This window comes from Magallana gigas, chromosome 9, assembly GCF_963853765.1.
Source record: "Magallana gigas chromosome 9, xbMagGiga1.1, whole genome shotgun sequence".
NCBI lineage: Eukaryota > Metazoa > Mollusca > Bivalvia > Ostreida > Ostreidae > Magallana > Magallana gigas.
In genome coordinates this window covers 19762723-19787839 of record NC_088861.1, presented here as the reverse complement: position 1 = coordinate 19787839, position 25117 = coordinate 19762723, and the positions used below count along the sequence as shown (strand labels likewise).

At 34.4% G+C, this 25117-nt stretch overlaps 2 protein-coding genes across 6 annotated transcripts; both read left to right on the top strand.

Annotated features, from left to right (window-relative positions):
• Positions 1-1373: 1373 nt before the first annotated feature.
• On the top strand, positions 1374-13417 carry LOC105337533 (glutathione S-transferase 3). Of its 5 annotated transcripts, none has more exons than XM_066070986.1 (7): positions 1374-1569; positions 2146-2274; positions 2741-2792; positions 3253-3385; positions 3988-4123; positions 5273-5407; positions 6538-7456. In XM_066070986.1, the coding sequence occupies exons 2-7, from the start codon at positions 2176-2178 to the stop codon at positions 6658-6660; spliced, it is 678 nt and encodes a 225-aa protein (XP_065927058.1). In that variant the 5' UTR covers positions 1374-1569; positions 2146-2175; the 3' UTR covers positions 6661-7456. The 5 variants fall into 5 exon arrangements, with proteins under 5 accessions (XP_065927058.1, XP_065927057.1, XP_065927060.1 ...); XM_066070985.1 differs by having other exon boundaries at positions 2132-2274; XM_066070988.1 differs by lacking the exons at positions 1374-1569; positions 2741-2792; positions 3253-3385; ... (1 more) ...; positions 5273-5407; positions 6538-7456 and adding exons at positions 8996-9047; positions 9494-9626; positions 10232-10367; positions 11569-11703; positions 12920-13417 and having other exon boundaries at positions 1972-2274.
• Positions 13418-14994: 1577 nt separating this feature from the next.
• On the top strand, positions 14995-24739 carry LOC105337537 (ras-related and estrogen-regulated growth inhibitor). Its single transcript, XM_066071947.1, has 6 exons — positions 14995-15135; positions 15344-15499; positions 19540-19596; positions 21483-21556; positions 24056-24263; positions 24438-24739. Exons 2-6 carry the CDS (start codon positions 15367-15369, stop codon positions 24617-24619), a joined length of 654 nt encoding a protein of 217 aa, XP_065928019.1. The 5' UTR covers positions 14995-15135; positions 15344-15366; the 3' UTR covers positions 24620-24739.
• The last annotated feature ends 378 nt before the right edge of the window (positions 24740-25117 follow it).

Below are 25117 nucleotides of genomic sequence, written 5' to 3'. Positions count from 1 at the left end.
GTCAGTTTCAATTGTTTTTCCTCTATAGGTATGTGTATTTTAATTAAAAAGTAGATCTCTCTCTCTCTCTCTCTCTCTCTCTCTCTCTCTCTCTCTCTCTCTCTCTCTCTCTCTCTCTCTCTCTCGTCGTGGTTGATTGACATGCCAAATATCAACAAACAAAACGACTTCATTGAGACGCTGTACAAAAATGTTTGTCGGTGTTAGTTGAATAACATTATACAATATCAGATCGTCAGGTTGGCATAAAATAAAACGTCATGAACGTCAGGCACGTACATGTAGCATCAGAAGGGGGCGACCCCCCCCCCCCCCCTCCCCCATACACAGAGATTAGGATTTTGACGATTTTTGGAAACTGTTTTGGTCAAGATTATTTAAAAAACGATGCTAAGTGCCTGAACGGGAATTTAATTAATTAAGGTACCTCACTACACCTAGACTTATACTTTTCAAGACACTACGTCACAAGATGGCGATTTATATGTTTTGTTAAACTGTTTATATCGTTTGATTGGGTAATATACTGTCGTAGGTCAGTGGTTAAAGTATTGGGCTTCTGAACCGCAGATCATGAGTTCGAATCCGCCTGGAGCTTTTGTTCGTGTTTACTTTTTTAAATTTTCAAAAATGTAATTTTTCATCCAATTTGCACAATTTTTGCCTATTCAAATTAACTACGTCTTATCCATTATGATATCCATCACAACCGTGTAATTTTCTGCTGATCTGAGAAAATATTTCATGGTGTAGTGAGCCACCTTAATTAATTAAATGACTTCTTTATTTTTACTATTCGATTGTGAACCTCATGAAAAAAGGAAATCTAGACCCAGCGGTCGTCAACTAATCTCGAACAGATGTGACCTACTCTTAAGGTTTACAAATTACTTACATGTTTACATATTTCATATATAAGAGGGAGGTAAAATTGTTTGCATTAATAAACTATCAATATAGATATGCATGGCAAAGATAACTGAAATTCTATTTTAAAAAGAGCGCCAGTACATGAAATAATAACCGGGGGAGGGGGCAACTCTCCCTATTTATACAAAGATACAGTGAAAAGTTAAAATTTACGAGGGACTTCTGACTGCAGAATATAAATCAGTAATTTCAAAATCAAACTCTAATCTGGTGGGCACAAGGGTTTGTTGTTTGGGGAAACTTTTATCATGATTGGTATAACATGCAGTTTGTTTAAATGTCATTCATGAATCGCTTTAAATGACACACTTGTAAGCAGAAGTCAAATACTCGGTATATAAATATAAATCAAGTGCCAAAATCTGAATAACAATATTAAGAGTATTTTACGATAAGGCATGCGTGGATTTAAGTCCACATAATCTCTGTCAAACGCGCTATGTGACTGCCCCCTACAACAGTTAAGCTTAAATGTCAGATTGTGTCGAATTAGGTTACATTTTATATGTGCTTGTCATGGCCATGGGTTTGTAAATAGCAAGGGAAGTGTGAAAGTCGACTCGACCAGATGTTCTGTGGGAAATCTACACAACAGGAAACGAGCGCTAATGTAGGATAATTATTTGCCATTACATACAGGTAACTTACGTATAATTGTACTTTACAGTATTGTACACGGAAATCTTTATTGGCACCCAATGATTTTTTTTAAATATTTCTCATTTTAAAACGTGCAATGATTTGATAGCGAACAGTGAACATGATTAATTGTGAATTTAGATTTTTAATATCATTTTACTTAATTGTACAGATACCGCATATGATTAACTATTTGTTTGTACAAATTAAAATATCATGCAATTATTTTACACAAAACGTTAACACGTGCATGGTCAGAATCTAATATGTAATTTACAGTTACCTTACGCAGGTTATAAGGTATTTTATATATATGCATGTATCGATCGACTTTGGTTCCGACATTTACACGTTTTCCAGAATCAAAACATGAGGGCTTGCGAAGAGAAGTGGATGTAGGCTATGCCTGTCCACTTCTCAAAAGAGAATACCACTGCAGTTGAAGTGTTTGTTTACTTTTTATGCCGACTTCACATGGGCTATAATCCCCTCGGTCATAACTCATGCATGGCCCTGATCTACAAGCTGTAGCTAGAGTTATTTCCACGTTGAAACATTCCAGTGTCGTCCTTTCAGACCCAGAGAGAGGAGAAGTCGTAGTGGTGGATGGCCAAAGTTCTGGCAAAGATGGCCCATCTGACCTACTTTAATGGAAGAGGACGGGGCGAGGTAATCCGAATGATGCTGGCAGCTGCCAAAATACCGGTATGGATTATATTTAATTCAGGAGAGTTATAAACTCTCTCTCTCTCTCTCTCTCTCTCTCTCTCTCTCTCTCTCTCTCTCTCTCTCTGGATTGTTTAATTGGGGGAGGAGGTATAGAGTCTAGGGGTGTCAGCTTAACTTTGACAAAAATATCACATTTGTTAAAAAAAGTTGGTTGTCCTCTTGAATCAAGTTTTCGGTGTCGAATTTCTGAATCACTTTCCGCATCACAAAATCCAATGACTCAAGTTTTTTTTACTTATATGTACTTTGATACTGCATGTTAACACATTTAAATCGTAACCTTTTTATCTACCGGGTTGAGGAGTAATCTCACTTTTATGATTCTATACGTTTGTCATTGGCTAAAGAACATTACTTTTATATTGCTTAATTTTTTCATATTTCTTTTCCCATAAGGACACAGATAGATTAAGATAACACATTTTTTTTTTATCACTGATAGTTTACGGAAACATTCTTAACAGAGCGGCAGCCTTTTGAGAAACTGATACAAGGTAAAGTATACACATATAAGCCATAACCACTAGAGCAACTGAAAACACACACTCCGTACCCAATGTGTTGTTAAATATGTTCATTTCCTTAGAGACCTTTTTATCACTTGTCCATAAAATGAATAATTTATGATTGCAAATAAAGATTTTAAGTGGTCTGTAAACTAGATGAAAGAAGATGGATATTTGACTGGGGAAAAAATCTAAATATTCATTGATGTTTTCAAACACACAATATTATAATCCAATGCTAATATATGTTCAACCCTTGTTATATACTTTCGTCGTATAGGGGATTAAATCATGCTCATACAGCGAAAAAATGTAATTTCAAATTTTTATAAACTTTCAATGAGAACGAAGCTACATGTAATCGATCATTAAGAGAATTTCCGAAGCTTTAAATTATGTAAACATTTTTGTCTTCGTTTAAGCTTTTGTTGTATTTGTTCTGATGTAGATGGCCTCTTGCCGTTTAAACAAGTTCCATTACTGAAGATTGATGACATGGAATTAGTCCAGACTGGAGCCATCGTCCGCTACGTGGCGAAAAAAGGCGGGATGTACGGAGCAGACGACAAAGAGGCAACTATGTAAGAGAGAGAGAGAGAGAGAGAGAGAGAGAGAGAGCACAAATCAATGTACAAATGTAGATATGGGTTAATTTTTAGTTATTTAGCTATTTTTTGTAGAAACGAAACATGATATATTAAAAAGAGCTCGCATCTACATGTACAATTGTACAACATGTATATACTCATCTTCCCAAGTCAAGGGTTTCTGATCCGCTCTGTTTATGTAGAGCGGAGCGGATCAGAAACCCTTGACTTGGGAAGATGGTATATACTAGACATAGCGATATACTGTAAAATACCGAGGCGTTGATATAAAAAAAACCCATCTGACATCCTACATCGTTGTTTGTCATAAAAAATCACAATGCTAAAACTGTTTATTGTAATACATAAACATGTGTGCATTAAATTAATCTATATTACATAACAGAGAGAGAGATAAAGAGAAAGAGAGAGAAAGAGAGATGGTCATTAACTATGCATTGGGCCTTAGAAAACAGCTCAATATTATATTGGACAAGAAAATGTAGCTGTATTATTTTTACACACATATTGTCATTGCTATATTTCCTATGTTCTTACTTGCAATACAATTATGCATTATTGTTTACATATTCTAGGATCGACATGTACTACGAGGCGTCACGTGATTTCTACTACAATTTTCTACCGGTGCTCTTTATGAAAACGGAAGAACAAGCCGTAAAGGACGCAAAAGCGGCGGGGGAGGACAAATATTTCCCAGCCCTGGAAAAGGTGAACCTTAAATAATTCGTTTCTACACTTTAAATTGTCAAAAAAATGTCAACTTCTTTGAACTCGGTCGAGGATTACATTACTTTGCCTTTGTGGAGGTAGGTTTGTACTAAAGAAATTATATTATATACGTTTATGATTTCTATAATCTTAATGTGACGATTTATCGTAATCTCCACGCAATTAGATTTAATAGGTTTGCGATCAAAGATCAAGAAATTTGAATCCGGCTATTGACACCAAAGATGAATGTAGGCCTCTGTCACGTATAACGTGCATGTAGGCCCTACATACATTCACTATTTATATATGACCGAAATGATATAATAAATGATATGACATCAGGCGAATGCGAACGCTGCAAGTATTGATAAAATATCACGATCTCACAAAAAATTACAAATATATTACGAAACTCTACCTTGTGAAACTGGGTTCATTATTTTGCACCTGTCGCACGACAGAATGATTCTATAGCACACTTTATTGTCGATAACGCCATTAAAATACAATTACAAACTATCATATAAACTTCGACTAACTACCAGCGGTGTGTTGATCCGTGCTACTTCATTCATCCTTGAAACAGACTGATAATTCAAAGACATTTCTTTTTTTTTTCAAAAACAACTTATTTCTTTATAAATAAAAAGTTAAATCATATATCGTTTAGAAGTTACATGTACGCGAAAAAAGAAATTTTATATACTTTTTTTTTTTATATATAAATTTTGTTATCTACATCTAACAACTAAGATCATTGTAAAATGATTTTTTAACAAAAGATTTACGAAAGTGGATTGTTCAATACAAAATAATTAACACTAAAGAAAAGACTATTTGAGGAAATAACCCGTACTGTAGGAATACATGTTATTCTAGACTTGTACCATTAAAGAAAAAAACTTACTGTATGTATTTGAAAAACCCTTCATTTTTAAAATGCGCAAGTCTAACTCAAACACCAGTGAAGCCATAGATCTAGATAACCCAAGACAAAATGATATAATTACCAACTCAGTGGGATAATGTTATATTTCAGTATCAAATGCTGAATAATATATCTTTTGATTTAGGAAATGGTTTTGTACATTTGGTATCGATTTGTAAGAAAAAAAAACATTGAAAAAGAGAATGTTAAAATTATAGAGATTGAAGGAAACCGGAAGTGGCTACCTAGTGGGGACCTCTTTAACAATGGCGGACGTCGGCTTCCTGGAGGTGCTCCTGCTGTGTGTGGAGTTTGGGGGCGACGATTTCCTTGATGACCACAGTGATGTAAAGGTACATGTACATAATGTTTATACTGCTGAAGCAAAGAGAGAAAATGCACAAGGACGTGAATAAAAGCAACAAACGTAGCCTGAGGTTACAATACCAGTGTTACATATAGAACCATTTTAACAGACCTTGGACTTTCAGTAGGGCGTAGCTATCTATATGCACCGATTGCGAAGTCTTAGCTAAAAGGCCAAACAAATCTTGTTGAGCCATGGCTGAGTGGTCAGCAATGAAATAGACAGGCCTACGTCACATTGCTGTTTGACACAACTACCCAAAGTCCAAGCTCTTATTAAAATGGTTCTATCTGCACAATGTACTCCAGGAAGTAAAGTACGTACATGTTTTCATTATGTCAATACAGAGCAAGGGTTTGTATTTAATTCATCAATTGTTAATACGAACGTAAGCGGGGTATATTTTAAATCAGGTTCCAAATGTTTCGTTGCATTGCGCAATGCATAATCATAACTATGTAAATCCGCCTAGAGGAAAACATGGCACAATGATTAACTTAAAGGTTTGTTATGAAAGCCAAACATCAAATTGCACTGAAAAAGAGTTACGTGTCCTAAACAGATTAAAGGAATAGAACATCGTATTGAAGTTTTGAATATAGCAAGTAAAAAATCAGAATAAAACAAGAAAGGTACGTGTATCTTACAGATAAAAGAAATAATATGCGTAAAAGTATACGGGATTGAAGTCTTACATGTATAAAACAAAACTGTTACATCAAACCACTGTGAAGGAAAGGCCCGCGTATACAGATGAAAGAAGAAAGTGTCCGGAAAGAAGAAAACTATCAATTTTTTTCACTAATGTAATCCCAGAAGCAATGGTTTTTTAAAAACTTTTTATTTTAAATAAAGGAGCTCAAGAAATAACGAATATACTAAACATGATACATATGCAGATGTCTGAAAAATTTTAATGTTTTAATTTTTTGTTTCCAAAGACTTTAATTTCATTTTGTGACCACTGTTATGGGATTGGCATATATATTACTGTAGAAGAAGATGAAAATAATTGCCACTCAGAATCTATTTCTTGTCCTTTTAATATTACATAGACTTGTATACATTTGCGTATTCATAATGATATTTAATATTTAATATTTTTGTTCGATTCAGCAATATTACCAAAGACTAGTCGCCACACCACTGATGGCAGAATTCCTAAAAAGCCCGTTCAGAAAGAGAAAAAACGATGAACAGTACATAAAGGAAGTTAAACGGGTGTTAAACAGGGAGTAGTGATAAGTCATCAACCATTACTGTCATTGATAAATCACTGTCAACAGAGAGTCAATAGTAGCATACCGTTATATTACAAGTCCATTGTATACAATGTTTATCGAAGAAATCGTTGTCAGTTGAATCTGTAAGCAGCTTTATATGTGGTTTCTTGTGTATGAGAATTCTACATGTACTGGAATGATTATGCATTATTTTTATATTTAAAATATGAATGATCAATGTTTAATATTTTGGTCGAAAATCTACGAATTATATCGTCTCTTGTTTGTAAGATTGATTTATTTTTTGTCATTTTCGCTTTAAAATTCATCGAATTTAAAAGTGTTATGTGTACAAGATTGAGTAAATGTACGAGTAAATTTCTCTTAATTTTGTTTTTGTTTGATGTAGAATAATCATGGTTTAATTTCAAATGCGTATACCTATTAGCTATTAATATAACATAAAATAATACAAAAGACACAAGATAAATTTGTATTGACCAATCTACATCCAAATTACATGTATACTGCAGTACAGACATGAACAGCTAAAACTTTAAAGTTAATGACCACATGTATTGTGATAAATCCACATTAAAATTCAATCCATTCCTATTTTTTCAAAATGAAGCTTTTGATCGGACCTTTTTTGCGTTCGCGCGTTTAAAACGCAAACTTTAAAGGCAACAGTACTGTTTATAAATATATATCGGAGGTCGTAAGGGATACCAAATTTAAAAAAAATGCTTGATTGTAGCTTTTTGTATGTTATAAATTCTTTGCAAAAAAGAATAAATAGGTTACTCACTTCTGATATTTGTTCTGGGGTTTTTTTTTTACATTCACTTATTCGAAATTCTTGAAAATTTTTAGCTAATCACAAAGGTATTTATTCTACTGAAACCTTAAGCGAATGTGATAATTTGGATTTGTTCTGCTGATCTCCACAAAACACAAAAAATCCGGAAGTGATCAGCCGTGCTTTATTTACACTCATCATATTGGATCCAATTTATGAATGAAATGTGTTAGGTCTTTGGGAAATCTACACAACAGGAAACGAGCGCTAATGTAGGATGATTATTTGCCATTACATACAGGTAATTTACGTATAATTGTACTTTACGGTAATGTACACGGAAATCTTTATTGGCAAACCAATGATTTTTTTAAAAATATTTCTCATTTTAAAACGTGCAATGATTTGAATGCAGACAGTGAACATGTATACATTGGAATGATTATGAATTTAGATTTTTAATATCATTTTACTTAATTGTACAGATAAGCGCATATGATTAACGATTTGTTTATACAAATTAAAATATTAAGCAATTATTTTACTCAGCACGTTAACACATGCATGGACAAAATCTAATATGTAATTTACAGTTACCTTACGCAGGTTATAAGGTATTTTATATATATGCATGTATCGATCGATAAAGTAGACATCTGGTACAAGGATACCGTATAGATCTATCAATTATAAAACTAGTGTCTAACATTTTCTTTATTTAACGTTAGTCAATAACTAAAGTATGTTTCATTTTATTCAAAAGGTTGTAGGAAGTTTATTAATAATGCATACAGACATCGCTTGTACAGAGTACATTGATCGCCTACATTATATATACACCCACTGCAGATGAAGTGTTTTTTTACTTTTTATTCACACTTCACATGGGCTATAATCCCCTCAGTCATAACTCATGCATGGCCCTGATCTACAAGCTGTAGCTAGAGTTATTTCCACGTTAAAACATTCCAGTGTCGTCCTTTCAGAACCAGAGAGTGGAGAAGTCGTAGCGGTGGATGGCCAAAGTTCTAGCAAATATGGCCAATCTGACCTACTTTAATGGAAGAGGCAAGGGCGAGGTAATCCGAATGATGCTGGCAGCTGCTAAAATACCGGTATGGATTATAGTAATTCAGGAGAGTTCTCTCTCTCTCTTTCTCTCTCTCTCTCTCTCTCTCTCTCTCTCTCTCTCTCTCTGGATTGTTTAATTGGGGGAGGAGGTATTTTGATAGAGCCAAGGGGTGTCAGCTTAACTGACAAAGATATCACATTTGTAAAAAAAAAAAATTGTTTACCCATCGACAGTTGTCCCCTTGAATCAAGTGTTCGGTGTCGAATTTCTGAAACACTTTCCGCATCACAAAATCCAATGACTCAAGTTTTTTTTTTTAACTTTCATGTACTTTAATACTGCATGTTAACACATTTATGATTTAAAACGTTTGTCATTGGCTAAGGTACATTACTTTTATATTGCTTAATTTTTTCCATATTTCTTTTCCCATAAGGACACAGATAAATTAAGATAACACGTTTTTTTTATCACCGATAGTTCACGGAAACATTCTTAACAGAGCGGCAGCCGTTTGAGAAACTGATACAAGGTAAAGTATATACATATATACGCCATAACCACTAGAGCAACTGAAAACACACACCCCGTACCCGATGTTCATTTCCTTAGAGACCTTTTTATCACTTATCCATAAAATGAATAATTTATGATTGCAAATAAAGATTTTAAGTGGTCTGTAAACTAGATGAAAGAAGATGGATATTTGACTGGGGAAAAAATCTAAATTTTCATTGATGTTTTCAAACACACAATATTATCATCCAATGCTAATATGTTCAACCCTTGTTATATACTTTCGTCGTATAGGGGATTAAATCATGCTCATACAGCGAAAAAATGTAATTTCAAATTTTTATAAACTTTCAATGAGAACGAAGCTACATGTAATCGATCATTAAGAGAATTTCCGAAGCTTTGAATTATGTAAACATGTTTGTCTTCGTTTAAGCTTTTGTTGTATTTGTTCTTATGTAGATGACCTCTTGCCGTTTAAACAAGTTCCATTACTGAAGATTGATGACATGGAATTAGTCCAGACTGGAGCCATCGTCCGCTACGTGGCGAAAAAAGGCGGGATGTACGGAGCAGACGACAAAGAGGCAGCTATGTAAGAGAGAGAGAGAGAGAGAGAGAGAGAGAGAGAGAGAGAGCACAAATCAATGTACAAATGTAGATATGGGTTAATTTTTAGTTATTTAGCTATTTTTTGTAGAAACGAAGCATAATATATTAAAAAGAGCTCGCATTTACATGTACAATTGTACAACATGTATATACTCATCTTCCCAAGTCAAGGGTTTCTGATCCGCTCTGTTTATGTAGAGCGGAGCGGATCAGAAACTCTTTACTTGGGAAGATGGTATATAATTGATATAGCGATATACTGTAAAATACCGAGAAGTCGATATAAAAAAAACCATCTGACATCCTACATCGTTGTTTGTCATAAAAAATCACAATGCTAAAACTGTTTATTGTAATACATAAACATGTGTGCATTAAATTAATCTATATTACATAACAGAGAGAGAGAGAGATAAAGAGAAAGAGAGAAAGAGAGATGGTCATTAATTATGCATTGGGCCTTAGAAAACAGCTCAATAGTATATTGGACAAGAAAATGTAGCTGTATTATTTTTAATTTACACGTCTATTGTCATTGCTATACATTTTCTTACTTGCAATATAATTATATATTTTTACATATTCTAGGATCGACATGTACTACGAGGCGTCACGTGATTTCTACTCCAAATTTCTACCGGTGCTCGTTACGAAAACGGAAGAACAAGCCGTAAAGGACGCAAAAGCGGCGGGGGAGGACAAATATTTCCCAGCCCTGGAAAAGGTGAACCTTAATTAATTCGTTTCTACACTTTAAATTAACAAAAAATATCAACTCCTTCCTTCTTTGCACTCGGCTGCATTACCTTGTTTTTGTGGAGGCAGGGTTGTACTGAAGAAATTATATTATACGTTTATTATTTCTATAATCTTCGTGACGATTTATCGTAATTTCCGCGCAATTAGATTTAATAGGTTTGCGATCGAAGATCAAGAAATTTTAATCCGGCTATTGACATCAAAGATGAATGTAGGCCTCTGTCACGCATAACGTGTATGCAAGCCCTACAAACATTAACTATTTATCTGACTGAAATGTTGTAACAAATGATACATGTATAACATCAGGCGAATGCGAACGCTGCAAGTATTGATAAAATATCACGATCTCACAAAAAATTACAAATATATTACGAAACTCTACTTTACCTTGTGAAACTGGGTTCATTATTTAGCACCTGTCGCACGACAGAATGTTTCTATAGCGCACTTAATTTATTGTCGATAACGCCATTAAAACACAATTACAAAATATCATATAAACTTCGACTAACTACCAGCGGTGTGTTGATCCGTGCTACTTCATTCATCATTGAAACAGACTGATAATTCTAGAGAACTTGGTCATACAACCAAAGATCAGAATTTAAAGACATTTCTTTTTTTTTTCAAAAACAACTTATTTCTTTATAAATTAAAAGTTAAATCATATATCGTTTAGAAGTTAAATGTACGCGAAAAAAGAAATTTTATATACTTTTTTTTTTTTTTTTTTTAATAAATTTTGTTATCTACATCTGACAACTGAGATCATTGTAAAATGAATTTTTAACAAAAGATTTACGAAAGTGGATTGTTCAATACAAAATAATTAACATCAAAGAAAAGACTATTTGAGGAAATAACCCGTACTGTAGGAATACATGTTATTCTAGACTTATACCATTAAAGAAAAGAACTTACTGTATGTATTTGAAAAACCTTTCATTTTTAAAATGCGCAAGTCTAACTCAAAAATCAGTAAAGCCATAGATCTAGATAACCCAAGACAAAATGATATAATTATACCAACTCAGTGGGATAATGTTATATTTCAGTATCAAATGCTGAATAATATATCTTTTGATTTAGGAAATGGTTTTGTACATTTGGTATCGATTTGTAAGGGAAAAAAAACATTGAAAAAGAGAATGTTAAAATTATAGAGATTGAAGGAAACCGGAAGTGGCTACCTAGTGGGGACCTCTTTAACAATGGCGGACGTCGGCTTCCTGGAGGTGCTCCTGTCGTGTGTGGAGTTTGGGGGCGACGATTTCCTTGATGACCACAGTGAAGTTAAGGTACATACATGAGTATACTACTGAAACAAAGAGAGAAAAAGCATAAACCGGACGTGAACCAAAGCAACAAACGTAGTGGGTACAATGCCAGTGTTACATATAGAACCATTTTAACAAGACCTTGGACTTTCAGTAGGGCGTAGCTATCTATTTCTTGCGTCAAATAAAGTTAAAAATGACACGGTTAGAAGCGAAATATGCACCGATTGCGTAGTCTTCGCTAAAAAGCAAGACAAATCTTGTTGATTCCAAAAAAGCCATGGCTGAGTGGCCAGCAATGAAATAGACAGGCCCACTTCACATTGCTGTTTGACACAACTACCCAAAGTCCAAGCTCTTGTTAAAATGGTTCTATCTCCACAATGTACTCCAGAAAGTAAAGTACGTACATGTTTTCATTATGTCAATACAGAGCAAGGGTTTGTATTTAATTCATCAATTGTTAATCTGTTAATACGAACGTAAGCGGGGAATATTTTAAATCAGGTTCCAAATGTTTCGTTGCATTGCGCAATGCATAATCATAACTATGTAAATCCGCCTAGAGGAAAACATGGCACAATGATTAACTTAAAGGTTTGTTATGAAAGCCAAACATCAAATTGCACTGAAAAAGAGTTACGTGTCCTAAACAGATAACAGGAATAGAACATCGTATTGAAGTTTTGAATATAGCAAGTAAAAAATCAGAATAAAACAAGAAAGATTTAAGGTACGTGTATCGTACAGATAAAAGAAATAATATGCGTAAAAGTATACGGGATTGAAGTCTTACATGTATAAAACAAAAACTGTTACATCAAATCACTGTGAAGGAAAGGCCGGAGTATACAGATGAAAGAAGAAAGTGCAAACTGAGAAGAAAACCATCAATTTTTTTTACTAATGCAATCCCAGAAGCAGTTGGTTTTTTTAACTTTTTATTTTAAATAAAGGAACTCAAGAAATAAAGAATACATGTATACTAAACATGATACATATGCAGATGTTTGAAAAATTTTAATGTTTTAATTTTTATTTTTCAAAGACTTTAATTTCATTTTGTGACCACTGTTATGGGATTGGCATACTAGTATATATTACTGTAGAAGAAGATGAAAATAATTGCCACTCAGAATCTATTTCTTGTCCATTTTATATTACATAGACATGTATACATTAATTTTGCATATATTCATAATGATATTTTAATATTTAATATTTTTGTTCGATTCAGCAATATTACCAAAGACTAGTCGCCACACCACTGATGGCAGAATTCCTGAAAAGCCCGTTCAGAAAGAGAAAGAACGATGAACAGTACATAAAGGAAGTCAAACGGGTGTTAAACAGGTAGTAGTGATAAGTCGTCAACCATTACTGTCATCGATAAATCACTGTCAACAGAGAGTCAATAGTAGCATACCGTGATATTACAAGTCCATTGTATACACGTTTATTGAAGAAATCGTTGTCAATTGAATCTGTAAGCAGCTTTATATGTGGTTTCTTGTATGAGAACTCTGCATGTATACTGGAATAATTATGCATTTTTTTATATTTAAAATATGAATGATCAATGTTTAATATTTTGATCGAAAATCTACGAATTATAACGTCTCTTGTTTGTAAGATTGATTTATTTTTTGTCATTTTCGCTTTAAAATTCATCGAATTTAAAAGTGTTATGTGTACAAGATGGAGTAAATATACGAGTAAATTTCCTTTCTCTGAATTTCGTTTTTGTTTTATTTGATGTCGAATAATCATGTTGTAATTTCAAATGCGTATACCTATTAGCTATTAATATAACATAAAATAATACAAAAGATACCAGATAAATTTGTATTGACCAATATACATCCAAATTACATGTTTACAGACATGAACAGCTAAAACTGTAATGTTAATGACCACATTGTATACTGAAATGTCCAAAATTCAATCAATTCTTTTTTTTCAAAATGAAGCGTTTGATCTGACCTTTTTTACGTACGTGCGTTTAAAACGCAAACTTTAAAGGCAACAGTGCTGTTTATAAATATATATCGGAGGTCGTAAGGGGTACCAAATTAAAAAAAAAAATGCTTGATTGTAGCTTTATGTATGTTATAAATTCTTTGCAAAAAAAAAAAATAAATAGGTTACTCACTTCTGATATTTGTTCTGGGTTTTTTTTTACATTCATTTATTCGAAATTCTTGAAAATTTTTAGCTAATCACAAAGGTATTTATTTTATTGAAACTTTAAGCGAATGTGATAATTTGGATTTGTTCTGCTGATCTCCACAAAACACAAAAAATCCGGAAGTGATCAGCCGTGCTTTATTTACACTCATCATATTGGATCCAATTTATGAATGAAATGTGTTAGGTTTTTGCCCATCAGTGCTTTACAAATATTTACTTCTGTGATAAGTGAGAAATCGTGTTGCTATCATACTTAAAACCCACATGCGCTGAAATATTAGAATACCTTTCTGAATGATTGGTATTCTAAAAATCTCTCAATCTCTCTCTCTTTCTTTATTTCTTTCTTTCTTTCTTGAGATACACATGAGATGTTTGAGATGGAATGTTGAGACCTACCCTCTCTCTCTCTCTCTCTCTCTCTCTCTCTCTCTCTCTCTCTCTCTCTCTCTCTCTCTCTCTCTCTGATGTTTGAGATGGAATGTTGAGACCTACTCTCTCTCTCTCTCTCTCTCTCTCTCTCTCTCTCTCTCTCTCTCTCTCTCTCTCTCTCTAACCCTATGCCCTATTTATCCATATCAATTAAGACCTCCTGCATCCGGAGAGATAAACTACATCAGAAGTCCATCACTGGGTCGCTATATGTTTTCTATTTACATAAACAGTTTGTTTAAAAATCCTGCATAAAAATTCCACACACCTGCCTGAATTTTCGAGGGTTTCTTTTTTTCACTGGCTTTGCCTGAATGATAGACCTTATCCATCAACAGAGCAAAGTTCAAACATCTCCCCACCTTCAGTAACCCCCTCCCTTTGTTTTTACCGAACTACCTGCCTCAATAAAAGTCAGGAATACTTGGAAGATTCGTCAAGAAGCCTTAAAGTACCATTATGAATTACTCCAGAACAACGCTGCAATCTGTCAGGACTCGGAAAAATTGCCCTGCCCCCTACTGTTGCTTGGTTGCAATAAACAAAGTTCATGGGTAAATGAATGAATTAATATACTATTGACTTGTATACATTTGTTGCATACAGTATGCCCTTTGGAAAACCCTCGTCGACGTTATTTATAGACGGTAAGATTCGCTTGGAGGATTCTTCAGCGCTGATGGGCTTTCACTAGATATTAGCAGATATGTCCGACTCTGTCAGAGTTTGTATGTGAGCGGTACTACAGGTGATTGGAGATGCTAGTAGATATATGATAGACATTTGTTAATGCGATCAAAAGCTGTTGGAATATTTCCTTACTCTCAAGGCGTAAGTTTGCGATTATTTCCGAAACCTTTGTTAATACATGTAGTTTAATGATCAAATTTGTTAGTAATGATGGGCCAATGTAAAGAACCATATTTTAAAATTCAGTTTTATCATTAATAAGTCATGAAGGCAACTTAAGATGTTTTTGTAAACAAATTCTTAAGTAATATATTCCTATATATATCGAACACACCATTTTATTAACAAGCTGGTAAATGGAAATGATGTAATATGAATCCCGGAACTGGACTGTCCGAGACCAACAATTCCGGAAACACCCTGCGACCCTATCTTCGCCGGAAGAAGTCGTCGTTTGGTGAAACCAAGGTCGCTGTCATTGGAACCGACGGTGTCGGCAAAAGCGGTAGGTGTCCTTTGTTGTGTGACATGCATCGGTTAAAGCGGTAAATGTTCATTGCTGTCAGCGTCGGTAAATGTCACAAAAGGCGAGTGTGTGACGTGTTTCAGCAAAATTGGTAAGCTGTTAATGAATTAAATTAGTAATGAAGCTGACTTTGGCCTTCTTTTCGTTCATTTTGGATTCATTTTTCCGTCGTCACATGTTCCGTAGACTTGTCTAATCGTAATAGTCATAATGGCAATGGGAATACTTTTTGTTTGGCAAGCATGCATAAAAAGCCCAAAGGAATCGAACAGGCGGTCAAGCTTGTTATAGAGATTATTGACATTCCAATTGCTGTTGTGCAATTTATTATAGTCCGGTTTGAATTATTTTTTTTACAGATACAGCCGTGGATCCATTTTAACATTTTTGTAAACTCCACGTTTTATTAAGTCACTGTGTATGTCGATAAACACGCAAAATCCATAGTCTCATTAAATTCGACAATATAAAAGACATGTTGCATTAATAGAGATGTCAAAATTTAATCTAATTGATTCAAACATATGTAACAATAGTTAAAAAAAAATAATAAAGGGAAGAAAGAAAGAAAAAAACTGAACAGCTGGACAACTTCTGTTCCGTGCCAACTCTTAAAATCCTCATTCTAAACTTCACGTGAGCAATAATCGCGGAATACTTTTCCTCACAGCAGCCATTGTTCACCAAGATAATCAGTGATATGTTCTGTTCAGTCATGGAGTTTGTTAAACATGGGGGACTCATTACGGCAATTAAACCCACCGGCTAATTTTTCATTAGACAAGTGGGTATCAGTGACCTGCTTTTTGATATTTTACGTCAATGGTTGACCTTTCCGCACACCCTAACGTTTTATTGCAGCGTTTATTAGAAAATGTTATTAAGCATCGGGACTTGGTATTTAGAGCTCTGTTGGTTCGATAATCAAGATTTTATATACTTTCGAAATTTGTTTCGTGTAAGTGAAATTCTTAGGGCCCACGCTAATATTGTTCATCATCTGCATATAACCGCTGTCTTTCGTTAAGCTCTAGACATAAAATGGCTTACAAAAACTCCCCCGTCTCTAGTTTTTTCTTTTGAACCTTCCCATCTTTCCCTAACATCGTTTTACTTCCAAACCAAACTATCTTTTCAAAAAAAAAAAAGCAGATCGGTATCCTACAAACGGACAAAAACATTTTTTTTTAACATTTTCACAATAAAATGTTTTAATATTATGGCCATTATTTAATATATTGCATGTACTTGTATCTATATGAAAATGTTTTATTTTGTTTAGATCAGTATCTTTCTTCATTTTTTGTGCTTTTAGTACCTTAGAGGTTCTAAATAGTCACAGCAAAAGATCACGTGACCAATATTTTTGGTCACAAAAATAGAGTTTTATGCAAATGCGAGCATAAAAGAGATACCTTTGATATAGAAAAGAAAAAAGTGCATATACTGATATAGATTTTGACTTTTTACAAAAAGACAACTAATGCCACATAAACAAAACGTGTTGTTAGTAGTGCAACGTAAACCAAAGGGCATGGCATCAATGACCCGACGTTCATCCTTTACGCAACATGAACACACGTAACTATACATATGATTACAAACCAGACGAGGAATTCCCCCTGACAGTTACTTCTGCTATGACGCTTCGCGCGCCCTTTCGACAACAGTTACATCATTGGTGATAACCAAGAAATGCCCTCTGTATGATACTAGTATATATGCAGCGTACTGCTCGATGGATAGAACAAGTGTTGCGCATCTTCACCATCTGCTTTCTCTTTTTTGGCTGCCTGTCTCGGGTTTATATATACTGTTTCCCCTCGCCAGATTCCTGTCAAATTCACTCTAAATCAATCTTAATATTTATCTGATGTTAGAACAATAATCGACCTTCTTTCCTGCTCTCTCTAATAATTTTTTTTGTCTGATATTGCTTTGATGAAGCAGGGGTTGGTGCTGCTAGCCGTCTGGCAGAAGCCAAAAGCAATGATTGTTTGTTTTATACTGGTATGTCGATAACTTGTCTTATCAATCAATCGTAAGCTATTTATCACTTTCAATAAATCTCAAATATTTTTCATAAAGAGGAGAGCAGAGTATGAAATATCGCTGTCTATTTTTCGTAGTTATATCTGGTGTATAAAACTCAATAATCGGGAGAAATATTTACAAAAAACCGCGAACGTTTATTATATCTGTGATATGATTTGTATTTATTACAATCAACATATGTCTATGTAAGAACATGGAAAATACATGTGCATTGCCAACATGAACGTTGCCTTCATCTGTGTATAAGAGTAAAAGTAATGCCTTAATTTTAAAAATTATTTCACAAAGTATACAAAATATACGTACGGAAATTATATAAATAGTGCCTGTTTGGGAGGGTAACAGTTGAAATTGACACCCCGAGAAAACCATTGTCAACCGACGCGAAGCGGAGGTTGACAATGGTTTTCGAGGGGTGTCAATTTCAACTGTTATCCTCCCAAACAGGCACTATTTACTTTGTTATACTGAATGTCTTTTTTAAAATTTTTAAGAAAATTTTACTGCTTTTATATAGGAATAATGTGAATTCTACAGCGAACCGTACGCGCATAATTTTCGCGCATGTAACATTTTTTAATGTTACCCGTTGCCAAGTGCGTTGCTAACGCTGAGGGTAATAGTAAATATTATCAACTGCGTCTTAACCAATCAGATTTCAGTATTTAACATGAAAGTATAACAAACTAGCATATCAAACAGCAGACCAATCTCTTATTTTTATAAATTGAATAAAAACTCACAACAAAAACAATATATAAAACCGAGATCATTTTAGATATTGATCTGTATACATGTATATAGATGGTTGTTGCTAATCCTGAAGTAGAAGTTGTTGTAGTGTATGTTGTCTTAGCTATAGTCGTTGTTGTTGTTGTTGTTTATTGCTGCCCTTGTCGTAGAAATATTTGCAGTTCTATATATTTATACTTCTCACATGTTAAATATTTGCTGTCGTTGTCCGATGGTGCTACTCTAATAGTTCATGTAGTTGAAGTTTGTATTGCTGTTGTTTGTAATTTGGTTGACTGTTCTCTCTCCTAAAGTATACTTCGTTGGAACTCGTGTATGTTTTGGTTTTATCCAAGTTGTTAATGTTGCTGCTCCTTTAGCATATGTATTTGTAGTTTTCCTGTATCTGGTGTATTTTCCCTTTAGTATATATATTTGTAGATTTGTTTTACTGTTGCTGATGTTGCTCCTAATGTGACTTTTTATATGCAAAGTTATTGATGTTTCTGCTCAGATAGTGTTTGTAATTGTGCCTCTTGTTACTGGAGTATTCGTTTGTCTTTGATGTTGCTGCTCCTTTAGTATACACGAAAGTGTCCATAGTTACTGTTCCTGTACTATATATGTTGCTGTTGTTACAATAATATGTAGCAGTAGTTCTTGTTGCTGTGCAATTCGGTTCTGTTGTTGCTATTATGTTAGCTTTAGTTTCTGTTGCTATACTATTCGTCGCTGTTGTTGAAGTATTATTCATTGTTGCTGTTACTGCTCTGAACAGTTACTTTATAACATCATTTTTACTGAACCTGTCTTGCTGCCCTAGTTGTCGTTGTTTTGCCTCTGATCATGTCACTCTTGGTATTGTGATAAGGCTTTCGCTTTGACTTTCGTGGCTTTTGCTATTGGTTAAATATGCATTGTTGTCTCTCTCGATCATTTTTGTTTTTATTTAGTTGTTCTTCTTGCCGTTACATGAGTAACTTTGTTAGTTGTTATGTTTTTGTCTCTGAATTTGTTGTACTTATTGCATGTTAAGTAAAACATCGAATGGTCTTTAAAATAGCAAAAAATCAACAACAAACAAACTCGCCCAGATAGAGTTTAAACCTACTCTTAGACAATATTAGATAAAGATAAGGTCGTTTGGATTGTTTGATATATAAAGTCGTTTCCTATCAATAAAGAAATTTCTTTGACAACATGACTCTGATTTTCATTTGTTGTCTTTTCAGCGCTCTCTGTCCGTTTTCTGACGAAGAGATTCATCGGGGAATATGATCAGACAGTTGGTGAGTGCCAATACCCATCGTTATTGAGATTATTTATTGTCAAAGCGTTTTACATTTTACATTTAATCAAGATGTGTACGATGCTTTTTCGTACAACTAAAACGAATTGAGGGTCAGACTAACAATGCTGTATATCTTTTAGACACAATTTCTTGTAAAAGCACTGTGAAAATTAGTATTATGTATTCTAAGAAGAGATGCTCTGTACATCTAGTTATGGTACTACATTCGAAAGAAAGAAACACTGTGGCTGACATAACTTTTTGAAAATCTTCTAAACGCAAAGAGAGAGAGAGAGAGAGAGAGAGAGAGAGAGAGAGAGAGAGTACAAATCTTGTGTTCTTCCATTGATAAGATTGAATAGATGCTGCCTTGCCCAAGGCCGGCTGTTGTAAATGGTAACCTTTACAGATAAGCGGTAATCAGTTCCCAATGACCGTTAAGCGTGTTGCTGATTGTGAATACGATAAAATCTAGTATATGTTATTTTCTTGTAGATCTATAATCACGTGGTTTTAGGTTGGTATTTTCTATCTTTAAAATGGTAATCAATATGAATCTCTATCAAATCATTTTGTCATCACTGTTTCTCGTTTACAGTATTTTTAACATAAGTGTATGCACCGATTCGATTCTTGTAGACAGGCTTTTATCATTTTAACTCTATTATCTACAATATGTTTGCGAATGGATATTTTAAGCCATTTGTCTGAGAAAAAATATACCGTGCAATACTTTAAAGTTTGAAAAGAAGGCTTCATAGAATCGTTGATTCAAAACGTGATGAAAAAGTTTTATGCGTCACTTTAGCGTCAATATAAACAGTTTACGGACAATTCCAAGAAAAAAAAATGTACATGTATTCACATCTCCTAGTTTAATATACGACTGCACAAAATCCATAAGTTGAAACTTCTTTTTTGAAGTATACAAAACGTATTTATGAATGACCAAGCTTTAACACTCTATATAGCAAGCAAAACTGAAATAGACTTTATACTGGAATAGCGTTATGCAATACGCATGTCATGCTGTACTCAGAAAGAAAGAAATTGGTCGGGGAAGTATGAGCTGACTGGGGAGCTATAATGGCTGTTTCACTAGGTTTGTTGGTTTATGAAGTGTTTGAACTTAATGGAAACACTTGCACCTAAATGGCACGTGCCTTTACACAGGGTCGGTCGGATTGCAGTAATTAGACAACCCTCTTTACCCTATTATCTAATACAGATGCTTAAGTTCTAGCCATTTGTATATTTTTGCTAGAAGCGTCAACTTGTGAATAATTGATTGCTTCGGTGCATTTCGTTAAGTACGAGCCTCGAGAATTGTAATCTAATAGAAGCACTTCTATCCATGTTTTAATTTTGCTGAGGAAACGCTGGGAAGTGTTTTAATTTTTAAATTAATGATCCATCGGTTTCAGATTTTCAGTTCTAGAATTAAATCCATGGTCATAGAGTTGCTGTTTAATTGCAAATAAAAGATATACCAAAAGTGTATTAGCATTAGGAAGTTAAATAAAAGATACTTGCTCTGTCAGTAGCAGAAATGGGTACATGAGCTGCAAAGGGTACATTGTATGAATTGAACCATGCCGAAATAATTGGATTACAAAAAGAGAAAAAGGAAGAGAGGGATTCTTCCTCATCAGCAGTTTTGTAATGATTTGCCATTACACAACGTTAAAAGCAATGTGGTTGTCAGACTTTTTTGCTGTGCATCTAATTACTTGTATGCCATACTGCATCGTTTTTTACAGAACAGACGTGCTACACCATTGACAAAAACCGTGCTCTGTACCAGACACATTTTGTTGTACTAAAGTGTCAACGCTGTTATTTCCCGTTGGTATTTTTATTTCCGTTATTTTTTGTTTCTTCCAGAATCAAAGTACAAATACACGACGACAACAGAGGGAGAAACGATCACGTTTGAAGTCTTAGATACCATATCCGAGGTACCAGCACAGTTCGTATATAGGGTGTTTCAGAACATCTTTTAGAACCATTTTAACAAGACCTAACTTGGACTTTCAGTAGGACGTAACTCTCTATTTCTTGCGTCAAAACAAGTTAAAGTTAAATCGTGAATGACGCTGGTTTCAAGTGAAATATGCACCGATTGCGAAGTCTTAGCTCAAAAGCCAGACAAATCTTGTTGATTCCAAAGAACAAATGCCAATGGGTTAGTGGCCTATAATGAAATAAACATGCATACGTCACATTGCTGTTTGACAGCAACTACCCAAAGTCCAAGTTCTTGTTAAAATGGTTCTGCTACTCACAGTACTTAAAAGATTTCGACCTTTGCATGTTTACATAAAACTGCAGGTATAGAGTTACTTTGTGCTCTAATGCTGTCACGAAGAAACATTTTAACGAGCTCTTGACCTCTTGATATATACCGATGTCATCGAATGAATTTCTGTATACCAAGGTTTTATCTGTGTAAAATACAGGTACCATTGTTCTGGACATGTAAAATCAAGAATACAACAAAAACATTTTGTGATGCAATTGAGAACGAACCTGAAATGTTCCATGTTTCGAATATAAATCCAGGAGGGTCTATTCTACGTTAACATACGCAATTTGTTAAAAATGAATAATAAATCTTTCTTTATCTCAACATCAATTTACATTCATTTTTCACCAAAACTCTTTCACAAGTATTTATAGAAAAAGAAACATATACGTAGTTTGTTTTTAGAGTGTTTGAAACACCCACACATTTATCAACATTCACAGAATTGAGATATTACGAGTATTTGATCTAGATAGCTCTATATTTAATGCGAACAACTGGGACAGGGCCACCTAAATTCTTTCTTAGATTGTTTTCAAATATCAGTACATTTAGAGATGGAATTATTTTCTTTGGATGTGTTTGTGTGTGGGGGGAGGGGGGGGGGGGCTGAAATGAGAATACATGTAGAGTCAAGTAAAATGTTCAATTATTGAATTTCTGATATATTTGGAAACAATTTTGCGAGGCATTTGTATGGTAAATTACATAGGTCGGGGAGACCGTCTAAAGTTTTATTGCTAGCGTATATAAAAACAATTAAAAACCTAATAAAGTATATATTGTCTGGTTTTTATAAAACACGTGCATGGATGCATGACCTATATAGTGACCTACATAAGTTGAAGTATTCATTAATTAACATGAAAATATTTAAATTTTTAAAACTTATGTGCATTTAGGTCTCAGCATCAGACATAGCTTGCAATTTGTAAAATTCATCAGCTTATTTAAAATAAGTGTGTTCTAATTTGCACTGGAATTAGTGAAATAAAGGAATTAGTTTTTCGAATGTTATTCTAATACACATGTTTAGTTTGACAGTAAAAGAAAACTTAGCAATCAAACACTTAATTAAAAAAAACACTTATAAACAGAACCCCATACCTTCCCCACCCCTTCCACCCACCCCCCAAAAAATAGATAAAAAGAAAACAAATTTTGAAGAAAAAAAAGATTCACCTATCATAATGTTAATTCTTAATGTGTGGGTGAAAGTACAACATAATTTACATTTATTAATGACACAGTAATTATTGCCTCATTTTCAATTTTGAAATTTACACCAATCCAATAAACAATAAAAAAAAAGTGTCACACCTCTTACCCTTGAAAACAAATTCACCCTCCCCCTATAAAATGTTCATTTTGTTATATTCCTGAAGAAATATCTGTAGCAAGTTGACAGTAAGCCTACAGTTATTTATTTGTGACATTGTACCAACACTGTGCCTGTGTGTTTGGTTGTAGAGCGAGGACATCATACAGTTATTTAGACGTGACATTGTACATACACTTTGTCTGTATGTTTGGTTGTAGAGCGAGGACGTCGACATCATACAGTTATTTAGACGTGACATTGTACATATACTGTGTCTGTATGTTTGTGGTTGTAGAGTGAGGACAATCGCAGCTTCTCGGGCCTTTCCGGCAAGCTCGAAAAAACACCTCGAATGTATTAACATCACCGGATGTTAGAATTTTATACAAAATGGAGTCGCTTCCCATTAAAATAAGTATTGGCTAGACAGTCTTGTATGTCGCTTCTGTGTTATATTTTAGTGTATATCGTTTACTTTAATGAAGTATAGCTCACATCTCAACAGATCGTAAAATGTGTTACATTTATATCAAGTTTTATAAAAAGGGGGGTTGTCATGGACGCCTAGGTAATACATTCGAGGTGTTTTTCCGAGCTTGCCGGAAAGGCCCGAGAAGCTGCGATTGAGAGTGAGGACTGCATACAGTTATATAGACGTGACATTGTACATACACTTTGTCTGTATGTTTGGTTGTAGAGCGAGGACTGCAAACAGTTATTTAGACGTGACATTGTACATACATTGTGTCTGTATGCTTGTAGAGCGAGGACTGCATACAGTTATCTAGACGTGACATTATACCCACACTGTGTCTGTATGTTTGGTTGTAGAGCGAGGACTGCGGGGCGCGGGATGACGTCCTCCGGTGGGCGGACGGTGTCCTCATTGTGTACTCCGTGGTCAGTAGGGACACGTTTGACGTCATCCAGGACATCAGGAGGAGGATCGACGACTGTCGGAAGGGGGCAAGCATTCCAATGGTCCTACTAGGAAACAAGTGTGACCTGGCTCATATGAGGAAAGTCACACAGGAAGAAGGTGAGAGAGAGTTGTCGAAGAGTTTATGGAAGAGAGATAACTCGTGGGAAAAATACCTGAATTTTAACATGAAAATTTTTACATTTCTTAATGTTGCCTATTATATACTCCTTTAAAGCGCAAAAACCGTATGATAAATATGTTTTAAATTATTATACACATCTCTTGGTTTAGGTCAGCGATTAGCCAATGAAATGGGGTGTCCTTTTCTTGAAGTATCTGCCTCCGAAGATGTTGACACGGTAACAGACGCGTTTCTTATTTTGTCACGTGAGGTTGTGGATTTCAAGAGGCGGTCACGGACTTTCTTTGACAGGGTCTTCGGTGCGTTTGGAAGAGAAAAAGTGTCAACTTGATTGGGAATTGTTCTTAGTCTTTCATGTGTTTTTGATCTTGAGTGACGTGTTGAAGTTGTTATTTTGTATTTGTATGTTATTGATGCATTATAGTTTGTAATAAATATCTGTAAATTTCTAGTTGTCCTATTTTGTCTGTGTGTTGGATAAACTTCCTTTTCCCAAACTCATAATAAATTTGCAACTGGATCCATACTTATTGCTCACAATGTTTTAATAGAATATATTTGAGAATACAACACTGGTGTAAATATTTACGATGATTCCAAAGTAGCCAATCTATTCTCTTTAGAAAATTTGATAGGCATGCATATAGAGTTTATCCATTTTCTTCGCAACCCCTCTCATTTCGTTTTCGGTATAAGTGTTAAAGTCGATCTGGATACGTTTCGATCAAATTTAAACTTTGATTCAAATAAACCTGAACTGCAGGATACAGATATCTCACAGACTTTAACTCCAATACATTTATTTGAAACTTAATAATCCTATCGTTAA

Bases quoted from the DNA above. Each gene is read 5' to 3' on its own strand.
- LOC105337533 (XM_066070986.1), top strand. From the start codon at position 2,176: ATGGCCAAAGTTCTGGCAAAGATGGCCCATCTGACCTACTTTAATGGA. The intron at 2,275-2,740 runs GTATGGATTATA...TATCACTGATAG, and splicing joins TGGCAGCTGCCAAAATACCG to TTTACGGAAACATTCTTAAC. The intron at 4,124-5,272 runs GTGAACCTTAAA...TTAAAATTATAG, and splicing joins ATTTCCCAGCCCTGGAAAAG to AGATTGAAGGAAACCGGAAG.
- LOC105337537 (XM_066071947.1), top strand. From the start codon at position 15,367: ATGAATCCCGGAACTGGACTGTCCGAGACCAACAATTCCGGAAACACC. The intron at 21,557-24,055 runs GTACCAGCACAG...GTTTGGTTGTAG, and splicing joins TCTTAGATACCATATCCGAG to AGCGAGGACTGCGGGGCGCG. The intron at 24,264-24,437 runs GTGAGAGAGAGT...CTCTTGGTTTAG, and splicing joins GAAAGTCACACAGGAAGAAG to GTCAGCGATTAGCCAATGAA.